A 10,649-nucleotide genomic window follows, 5' to 3' on the forward strand; every position below is an offset into this window, starting at 1 on the left:
AACTCTGTACTTCCTTCAATAAATATAATGATTTAATAAAGGAAATAAAAGAAAGGAAGGATGAAAGGAAGGAAGGAAGGAAGGAAGGAAGGAAGGAAGGAAGGAAGGAAGGAAGGAAGGAAGGAAGGAAGCTGGGCAGAAGGAAAGGCTGCTTCCATCTATTGGTACAGCCTCCAGAAGTGATAAGTGTTGAGTAGATGTGATGGGCGGGACAGACAAGACCATGGGCTCCTTCCTGGTTTTTCTTTCTGGCCTGTTCTGGGTGACTGTCTGCCAACTGTGACACTCCCAGTGTGAGGCACCACAGGACAGCTGAGGAGTCCCAGAGACCAGTGGTAGTTTCTCGTTGCTGGGGACACCTGACCACAAGCAGTGAATGGAGGGAAAGTGCTTGTTTTTCTTTAATTTATATTAAAAGCACACAGTCTAATTACACTGTCTCAATCAGTGTCACCAGTGAGCACTCACATTGCTGAGCAGCCATCATATCTCCACTACCCACCTGCAAAATTCTCCATCTTCCCAAACTGAAGCTGCCCTTGGCCCATCTGTGACTCCGGCCCTTGCGGGGCCTTAGGGAATCATGCAAGGTTTTCCCCTGGTGTCTGCTCAGTTTCACTGCATATAAACCCTTCAAAGTGCATCCATGTGGGAGCATGTATTCAGATAGCCTTTTTTAAAAAAAAAAAAAACGCCGGGCGCGGTGGCGCATGCCTTTAATCCCAGCACTCAGGAGGCAGAGGTAGGAGGATTGCCATGAGTTCAAGGCCATCCTGAGACTACAGAGTTAATTCCAGGTCAGCCAGGACCAGAGTGAGACCCTACCTCGAAAAACAAAAAAAAAAAAAAAAAAGTTATTTATTTATTTATCTGAGAGGGAGAAAGAAGCAGAGGGAGGGAAAGAGAGAATGGGCATGCCAGGGCCTCCAGCCACTGTAAACGAACTCCATATGCATGCACCCCCTTGTGCATCTGGCTTACGTGGGTCCTGGAGAGTCGAATTGGGATCCTCTGGCTTTTCAGGCAAATGCCTTAACCACTAAGCCATCTTTCCAGCCCCTGCCTTCCTTTTCAAGGTTCAGCATTATTCCATTGTATGGTGCTCCCATGCAATGGAATGAGATCCCATTGTGTGTGTGAACCATGTGGCTATGGGGACAGCTTGTGAATAAAAATCAGGCACAGTGCTGCCCAGCTCGACCTCAGCACTCAGAGGGCTGAGGCAAGAGGATGGCAAGTTTGAGCCCAGCTGGAACTCATAGTGAAACCTTCCTTGTCTCACAAACAAAACAAGGGCTGGGGGCTGGGAAGATGGATCAACAATTAAAGATGCTGGCAAAACCTACTGGCCTGGGTTCAATTCCCATCACCCATGTAATATGAACACAAAAAGTGGTGCAAAAATCTGCTGTTTGTCTGCATTAGCAAGAGGCCCTGGCACACCCATTACACACAAATAAATAATTTCAAAAAATCATTATCCCCTTGCCAGGCATGGTGGTGATGCCTTTAATCCTAGCACTCAGGAGACTGAAGTAGAAGGATTGCCATGAGTTCCAGGTCAGTCTGGACTAGAGTAAGATCCTGTTTAAAAAAATGTTTTAAAAAAATAATGATATTGCAAATATGTAAGTACAATGATTGAGTTGGGGAGGTAATATGATAGAAAATGGAATTTCAAAGGGGAAAGTGTGGGGGGGAGGGAATTACTGTGGGATATATTTTATAATCATGGAAAATGTTAATAAAAATAAAAAATAAATAAAATTAAACTTTAGTAGACAAAAAAAATTAAAGAAAAAAAATAAGTAAAAAATAAAAAATAATGATCCCAGGATGCCCACTGGCTCTCCTGCAGCCGTGGCCCTCTGCATCTCTGAGGCCTGTCTCTGTCCTGCAGGTGCCGTGGTCATCGCCTTTGTGGTCTGCTGGCTGCCCTACCATGTCCGGCGCCTCATGTTCTGCTACATCTCAGATGAGCAGTGGACCCCGTGAGTACTTGGGCCCGGCAGGTGGGGGCGGAGCTTCTGAGAGCACCGTGGCTGCGAGGCTGAGTGCATGAGAGGTGAGGGGGGCAGGTCAGAGCCCTCAGAGTACTGCCAGAATATTTGTGTCAGGTCTAAGGCAGGGTTTCCTGAGCACTGGTAGCCTTCAGGCCAGGCTGCACTGGAGAACTCGGCAGAGTCACACAGGTAGTGAGCTGGCATAGCAAACTCAGCAGAGTCATGGGCAAAGCCAGGGCATGACAGATGGGCTCAACTCCCAGCTGCAAATCAGGACACCACCTGGAGGATGTTGTCAACTGAGCAACTTGTAGCTTTGGTGCCCAGTTCTTACGAGGCTCGGTCACAGAGGTCTCTGCTTTCCGGCAAAGACCAAGCGCCCAGAGCAAAGCAGGTGGCTCAACAGGAGCACAGTTTGCACGACTGAGTCAGGGCAGAGCCCTCCATGAGGAGGTAGTGAGACCCCTCCCTGAGTGCACGTCCCAGATGCCAGCCGAAGGGCCACACTAAGCTCTTTCCCTCACTATGGTTGCCAGATGACAGTTACAGGGTCTCTGGGCACTGGTGTGGGAGACATGGCTTCAAGTCCCAGAGAGGACACTTTAGAGGACACAAGAGCTATGCTAAGTAAAGGCTTCTGAAACCCAGGGCTGCCCAGCAAGGGACTGAGATCCACACGGGGTTTGCAAGCCAGCTGGGGCAAGGTGAAGAGCCACTGGAGCCTTGTAGTTCCTGCCTGTGTGATTAAGCCAGGGAGCTGTGGGCCTGGCCGCCTTACAAGGCTAGGATTCTCAGTAGTGCTCTGCGCACAGTCTGGGTGGGCTGCGGGGAGATGTGGCCCAGTCCAGGCAAGAGGGTGGTCAGAGCCAGACCCTGGTATTGTTCACCAAATACCCCAGGAGGAAAGCCCTCAGAGTGGTCCCAAGCCACCGCTGGCCACGATGACCGCTGGGGCCCACGCCTGGGTTCCTGCGTGTGCCAAGGGCGGGCAGGGTCTGAGCCGAGTGCCTCTCCCCCGCCAGGTTCCTGTATGACTCCTACCACTACTTCTACATGCTGACCAATGCGCTCTTCTACGTCAGCTCTGCCGTCAACCCTGTCCTCTACAACCTGGTCTCTGCCAACTTCCGCCAGGTCTTCCTGTCCACGTTGGCCTGCCTCTGCCCTGGGTGGCGGCGCCGGAGGAAGAGGCCTGCGTTCTCGAGGAAGCCCAACAGTGTGTCTAGCAACCATGCCTTCTCCAGCGGTGCCACAAGGGAGACGCTGTACTAGGCCCAAGGAGGCCTCAACCTGTGCTCAGGGCAGCATCCTGTCCGGGCCTCCAGGGGTCCAGCCAGTGGCAAAACTGGACCATGCTGGTGAGGCCTGGGGCCAGCCTGGCACCCAGGCCTGTGTCTTTAAGCTTCTCTTTCCCCCTCCTCTCCCCCTCCTTCCCTGCCCCTGTCTACCTCCACCCTTTAAAAGTCACATCAGAGGCTGTTCCTCTCCCAGACCCAAAAAGGGCCTTTAACAAGGAGAAATTAGTGCTCAGCAAGGGCGCCTTCCTTTGTTCCCAGACTAATGGATGTTTAGAAAGAAGGAAATGAAAGGACTGAGTTGGGGCCAGGCCCTCAGGCAGCTGGGCTGTTGTTATCCTGACAGCAGCATCTGCCCCCCACCAGGGGGGTCAGACAGTGACAGAGGACAGGGCCTGGACCTGGGGCACGGGCTCCATCCATACAGCCACCTTTTGCCTCTGTTCTAAGCCCAGGTCCAGTGGGTCCCCTGGCTCTGGGGCTCATATCTAGACACTGCCATGCAGGCCAGCAAGCTGCCTCTCCCAGGGTGATCCAGCAAAGCCCCTAATGCTCTCCTTCAGGCCTGGGGCCCATGACTGAATGTGCGGAGATCCAGCCCCCTGTCCCCACCCTTGGCAGCCATGCCCCCCAAAAAAAGGATAAAAAGGGAGTGGCCTGGCAATGACCCAAACCTGGACCTTCCTCCTCCCCCGAGCCCAGCCCAGGTGGCTATGCAGGGCTACCATGTAGCAGGCAATAGGACCTGTCCTCTTGAGGGATGGAAGTTCAGAGGCCCTGGTTCTTCCTGCCCCAGTGGCATTGGTGGGGACATCTGTGCTAAGGTGCAGCAGCAGACAGCACTGGCTCCAGAGTGGAACCCTTGAGAAGGGGTACGTGGACCAGGAGTGGTCGGGGCAGGCCCCCAACAAGGTGCCGGGCACCGCAGATAAGGACGCAAGCATCAAGGCACCCAGCTGGCCAGCAGTCCTGGCTGAGCTATGAGTCCATTTGTCACCAGCTGCCAGGCAGTGGTTCTGGCCTGGGCCCCAGGCGCCCAGAAAGGACAGGCAGGCGCCTTTGGTCTCTGGGAACTGTCTCTAAAAGAGAACAGGACCAACCAGGATGCTATAAGACTGCCTGAATCCCAGAGACAGGCCCCAGGATGCACCTGGATGAGTGAAATAGGAGCAGCAGGAAGGCCAAAGAGCAAGTCTGTCTTTTTCAAAGGACATTTTACTGCCTTGGGCCCCGTTATCTGGGAATGAGATGGGTGGACAGGCAGCTGGCCTATGACAACAATGTTACCTTGGGACACAGCAGGCCTAGTTCCAACCCAGGATTGTCCACTTCACCTTCTAGGGATATATTTGGCCACCAGACCTGGACACTGTTAATGAACTGCTGGGCTGCTGGAATTCCACAAACTCCCGCTATCACTAAGCGACCCCTGAGGTCACCAAGATCAGGACCTGGCTGGCTGCAGGGAGGTGTGGCCAGCCCAGAAGGAGCCTCTCCACACCCGAGCCCTATCTACCCCTGTGTGGCCACCCCACCCAGTGGAGGAGAGGTCCCAGGCCCAGGGATTTCTGCAGAAGGACTTGGACTGGATCAGGCAACCTGACCCCAGATTCCACCCCTAAGCCCCCAGACCTTGTGCAGGCTACCATTCTCTAAGCCCCAGTTTCCCCATCTCAGCTGGATGACACTGTCCTGGAAGAACCAGCCTTTGTGGACAGAGGGACATTCCCAAGATGGGACAGAACTGACACCTAATCATCCAGTCTCCAGAAATGCTGTGGCTGGTTTTAAGGGGAGGTCCAAGCTGTCACAGAAAGTCTTCGGTGTCGTCCTTACCTTCCTATCAGTGTGTTCAATGTAAGTAGGACATACATCCACCAGACACATCATGACCCTGACTGGGTGTCTTCAGGCATATGTCCTTGGAATATTCAGCCATGAGTCCATAATCATATAGCCCTAGTGGTGAAATGTAATCCCAGTATGTGCCTCAAACATCCCTTAAAATGCCCCCACCCTGCCACACTACAGTCAAAGAAAAATACCCTACCACCACCATCTCAATAAAGCGTACTGTGGATCGCCAATTTTGGACTCTTCAGTTACGGGCCTGCATGCATCCATGTGCGCACCCAGGAATCCACTCAGAAGAGCTGATGCAGCAGATGCCAGCTCCTGACTCTCGCCACACCCTGAGTGTTGCTCACATCCCCTGGCCACCTTCCTACTAGGTCAGGAGCCCTTCGCTCTCCCTACCCACCTGCTGCTCAGCCTCATGCTTGCTCCTAGTGGGAATGTCTACCCAGGCAATTGAACCATGGCTGTTTTGAAACTCTGGTTAAACTTTTATTTAAAAAATTCTCAGATTTTAGACAATATACTTCTACTTAAAGTAAGAAGTCTGCATAAAGAGGAAGGAGCAATGTCCCTCAGCTTACACTCAAATGCTTACCAACTGACCCCAGTCTGAGCAGCTGGCCTTGGATGACAGACCCGCCAATGAAACAGTGCATTGATAGACACTTTCCTGTCTTGTCAGCAAATAGTAAAGGAGACCTGGTTTAGGGCCAGCGAGCCTCAGAAGCCGCCACCTCGCCTCAGAAGCCGCCACCCTCCTGCTTAAATCGCCAACTCCACTGCCCCGATTCTGACTCTGCAGCCTGAGCAGCACTGACCTCCTGGCCTCTCTGGGTCTTCTGTTCACATTACCACCCCCAGTTCTCTGCCACAGAGACCCAGCCCAATAGCCACCCACTCCTCTCCACCTTCCCAGCTGCCTGCACCATCTCTGCCTCTCCGGGGAAGGAGAAAGGTTGCTTTCTCCCCTTGGTGGCCACGTTGAAGGGGACTGTGATACGAAGGGTGCCAGAGGGACAAGTGGGGATAGGAATCATGTTGCCTAGATTTTCATTTTCATGGTGTGGGTAGACACACACACACACACACACACACACACACACACACACACACTATGCAGGCATATGTACACACACAGATACACGCATGTATACCAGCTACACATACTAGCTGAAAATGAGCTGAAGAGCCAGGGCCACCCTCTGGAGCTACCCTGACCAAATGGATGGAACACACATCCACAAGAGATGCCTCCTGAATTGGGGTACCTTTTCTGCCCTCACCTCCACCTCCCTTTCCCATAGAAGACACTCACCCAGTCCAGGCTGATGGCACAGGCACAGCTCTGTCCACCACTGAGTGCCATCTTTAGCTAGGCATGAATAAAGGTTTTCCAACAGAGGCCTCAGGGATTTCTCTGGCCTTCCTCCATGGTGCTCAGCAGTCAGAGCCACCTGAGACTGCCAAGTAGGTTCTCCCAGCCCTGCCTGGACCTGTGAAGCCAGATTTCCTGGGACCCTGGGTCTGCATCCCATTAACTGCTCTAGTGGAGTGGGGTGCTCCCCAAAGTATAAGGACAATCCAGTGCCCTCTCTAGCTTCCATTCTCTAGCCAACGCAGCCTGGCTCCCTCAGGCTAACTTGCCCTTGATGGCTGGCCCGGAGATGAAGGTGTGAGGTTCCCACACTCTGCAGGGGAGTCCCTCTACTCCCATTCACACACAGAAGTGAGGACTTGGCTGATACATGGATCCAAGAGATGTGTTACTAAAAACATTAAAGGAATGCAATACTGACAACAGAATCCCAGGCCAGTCCCAGGAGTGGGATGTAGGGACAACCAGCAGGCAATCCTGACCCTGGACACACATCCCCAATACCCACCCTGAGTAAATCCAGAGCCCTGGCCAAGCCCCTCCCCACTGGTCTTCTGAGTTTGGTCCTTTTTCCAGGACCTGGACTGAGGATCCACCATCTCCATCCCCATTGCTAGGCAACAAGGCAAGGCTTGGGAGCAAATTCTATGTTCTAAACACATTTGAAGGAAGAAAGAAAGCCAGGCTTCCTGTGTCTGCAAAGCTCCTCTCTCTACTCTTCTCCCTTCCCCCACCACTCCCTGCAATTATGATCTGAATTCCAGTTTTTATCAGAACACCATGGAAACCATGTCCAGGCTGTCTGTGAAAGAACGATGCAGCACAGAGAGAGTAGGCCAAGGGAAAGCAGGAGGCCCACGTCAGAGGAGCGTGCAAAAGGCGAGCAGAGGCAAAGAGGGCAGAGGAGGCTGCCCCAAACAAAAGACATTATCAGCACCTGCTCCAAGGGGCAGGAGGCTCTCCCCAACACACACGCGCACACACACACACACAATGCAGGCACATGTACACACATAGATACATATACCAGCCACACATACTGGTGTGTGAAACACAGTTATACCCAGGCATGCCACGTGCAGATGAGAGTGCATATACACTTGTGCATGCATACTGCATTCCTTGGGTCTGCGAGACTTGCTGGTTCTGACCCTGCTAAGCTACTCACTAATGAGATTAGCAGAACCACTGAGGAGCCTGGGAATCCCCAGCCAGGCCCAGAAGTACCTCCAGGTCCAGAACAAGAAGTTCTCCAGGTCCTGGAGGGAAGCGCCCTTAGTTCAGCTCTGACCCCTCCTCTCCCGACTGTCCCAGCTCAAGACCCACAGCTGCTGGGGGCCAGGCTGCAGCTGGGCAGGATTCGCAGGACAAGAGGCCCCAGCTCCCAACTCACAAGGGCAAGCACAGCCTGACTGCGCCCACCTGCACATAGGAGCTGGATGAAGACCCCACTTCCTACTTCCCCGAGAGCAGCCATTAAGAGTCCCGGAGCTCCCACTCCCTGTGCCTGGCCAGGTGTAGATAAGGTCTGGGGTTCTGGAACCAACACATTATGGTAATTGAGGGAAACCTGGAGCTAAGAAGAGGGACTGCCACCTCCCCCAAGTCCCTACCTCAGCCAGCCCATCACCCAGCACCCCTCCAATGCAGGGTAGTTTCCTCTCTTTTCCCATAAATACCCTCTCTCTGGCCCTCTCTCACTCTTTGAGTCCCTCTTGCTCCTTCCCTGGATCATGTTCCCCATTTTCTCTCTCCCTCATCTCCCCCTCCTCCTCCCTCATCTGTTACAGTAACATGTGAACTCAAGAGCAGTTTGTGCCTCTATTGCAACCAAGAATCTAACAAATCACTTGGTCTAGGCCAAGGCTCAGCTGTCCAGCAGGACACTAGCCTCCACTCCTGTATGGGCTCTCCTCCCTGTTCTTCCCTTTCCCACTCCTTTCTTCCTGGGGCCACCTCTCTAATAAATAAGTGACTTATACTTAAACCCCAATTTCAATAGTTGCAGCCAGCAAAAAGGGAGACTAGAACACCCCAAACAGTACCAAGCCTGGCAGTGTGAAGACAGGAGCCCAGACACTAGGGGCCCAGCCTAGATGCTGGCCCTGGGCTAAAAGTAAAGCATGGAAAGGCAGGAAGGAAAGGGGGAAGAGAAAGAGGAGGTTAAGACAAGAAGGAAAGAGCAAGAGCCAAGAAGGAGAGGAGCACGGGAAGCCTCCTGATGAATGACCTCTAGGCTAAGGCTTGGAATGTTTTAGGCAGAGGAACTCTTGAGATCATGAAGGGATCCACTGACTTCAGGGGCCAGTCCCATCTGCTATTGTGTGACTTCTCCCTGGAAAGACATAAGCACATGTCTTTCCTGCGAGATAGGGAACCAATGACAGACCAAAATACGATTCCATCAAAGTCCAACTTAGTGAACCAATGAGTACATTGGGCTTACTTACAGAGCATGGGCAAGGAGTTACTTATGGGAGCAGCCACATCACCAGAAAGCCTCACCCTCCCCATAGCTGCATGGATGGGTGCCCTCTTTAGTTAACCTTCCACATACTCTACAGCCCAGCGCCTCAAGACCTTGTGCAGCTGGGGCAGAATCACGTGCAGCTGGCAGGGAGGCACACACAGGAGGAAGTGGGCCAGCTAGGTCTCAGGTGAGGTCTGATGGTCCTCTGTACCCTCCTCCTACGAGGGAACTTCAAAATGCCAGTCTTGAGGGTCTCTAGCCAGTGGTTACAGCTGCTCCGTGCTCAGAGGACAGCTGTCAGCAACATCTGTATGTCTCTCTTGCAGGCAGAAAAGTACACACGGGTGAGGTATGCCTTATGCAGACAGCCTCACAACTGGTCCTCTTAGGAGCATAGTACTGATGGAGAAACTGAGGCTTAGACAGGGAAAGTGAGCTTCCTAAGTTCTCAGAGGGGACAGTGCTGCAAGGACTAAAACCAGGGTCTTTCTGCCCAGGGCATCCAGACCTACCTGACTCACAAGAACCTGTTTCCCACTCCTGCTCTGGGAACAAGGCCCCCAGGTACTGCTGCCTGAGCAGACACTGGAAGGGACTTGGCCCAGGGCTCCCTGGCCACACCTCTAGGTACTTACAGCTTCTCTGGCTGGCCAGCTCCTGGAGAGCCAAGGGCAAGTGTTTCTCCTCACCTGGCTCTTTCCACCCCAGAATCAGCTGTCTCTGACCTTGGCTGCCTCATGCCCAGCCTTCTATCCTATACCCTAGAGGCCATTTGTGCTATTTGTAGTTCAGGGGCCAGCAGCGGCATAGTGGCTTCTGAAGCCCGCTTTCACACTTTTAGACCCAGTGGGTGTCTCTGCTCAAGACCGTGACTGTCCCAGATCTTCAGTCTGCACCTGGAGATGAACATTGTCACAGGATGCTCACCTTGACATCGAGCAGGCTTTCCTGTCTGACTCGGGTGGCAATCAGACAGGAGACAAAGCGCGTTCCCACTGCTCCTGTGCTGGCCTCCCTGCTGTCTGAGGGCCTGAGTACTGGGGAAGCAGGTATGCTGCAAACACACCCACTGCTGCCGAGGGCAGCCCAGTTCCTGCTGCACCGCACCAAGCATGTACCACGGTGGTGCTCATAGATACTCAGAAAGAAAAAGGAAATCTATTCAACAAATGAATGAATGAAAGGCCATTTCCTTCACCAGTGCTGGGGGTTGGTGGCCAACCATGGTCTAGCCAACGCCCCTCACCTGCCCCCAGAATGGAGCTGTACGCTTGAGATGGTATCAGGAAACACACAGCAGGAGGAACTCACAATTCCTTCACCATCCCTGGCACCTTCTAGGGCAGGCAGGAACCAACTCCTCACTGTTACAACAGGGTGCTAGATGCACAAAACGAACCCAGAGCTGCCAGGTGACCTCTGTGCACACTAGTGTTTGCAGAGCTGCAGCCACCTGCACAGCTCGAAGCAGAGCAGAGATCAAGACCACGGTCAGCCACACCTGCAAAGAACCTCGGGCGTGCATTCCTTCCAGGTGGGCAGCCATCCTGCAGACAGGGGCAGCAGAGCCCAATGGGGCTGAGCGTCTAAATGTTCCCAGTGTGGGGCCGTGCAGGGAGCGGAGGGGGTAGAGCTGCAGGGCTTCCGGC

At 53.2% G+C, this 10,649-nt stretch overlaps 1 protein-coding gene across 1 annotated transcript in view; it reads left to right on the forward strand.

Moving 5' to 3' along the window:
* The window catches only part of Ntsr1 (neurotensin receptor 1), a 49,176-nt gene extending 40,659 nt beyond the window's left edge, over nucleotides 1-8,517 (forward strand). Inside the window, exons 3-4 of the mRNA XM_004669492.2 lie at nucleotides 1,901-1,991; nucleotides 3,026-8,517. Coding sequence (XP_004669549.2) covers nucleotides 1,901-1,991; nucleotides 3,026-3,275 — 341 coding nt within the window. The 3' untranslated portion in view covers nucleotides 3,276-8,517. The remainder of the gene's footprint in view (nucleotides 1-1,900; nucleotides 1,992-3,025) is intronic.
* Nucleotides 8,518-10,649: the final 2,132 nt, after the last annotated feature.

Source organism: Jaculus jaculus, chromosome 8, assembly GCF_020740685.1.
Source record: "Jaculus jaculus isolate mJacJac1 chromosome 8, mJacJac1.mat.Y.cur, whole genome shotgun sequence".
In the NCBI taxonomy this organism is placed as follows: Eukaryota; Metazoa; Chordata; class Mammalia; order Rodentia; family Dipodidae; genus Jaculus; species Jaculus jaculus.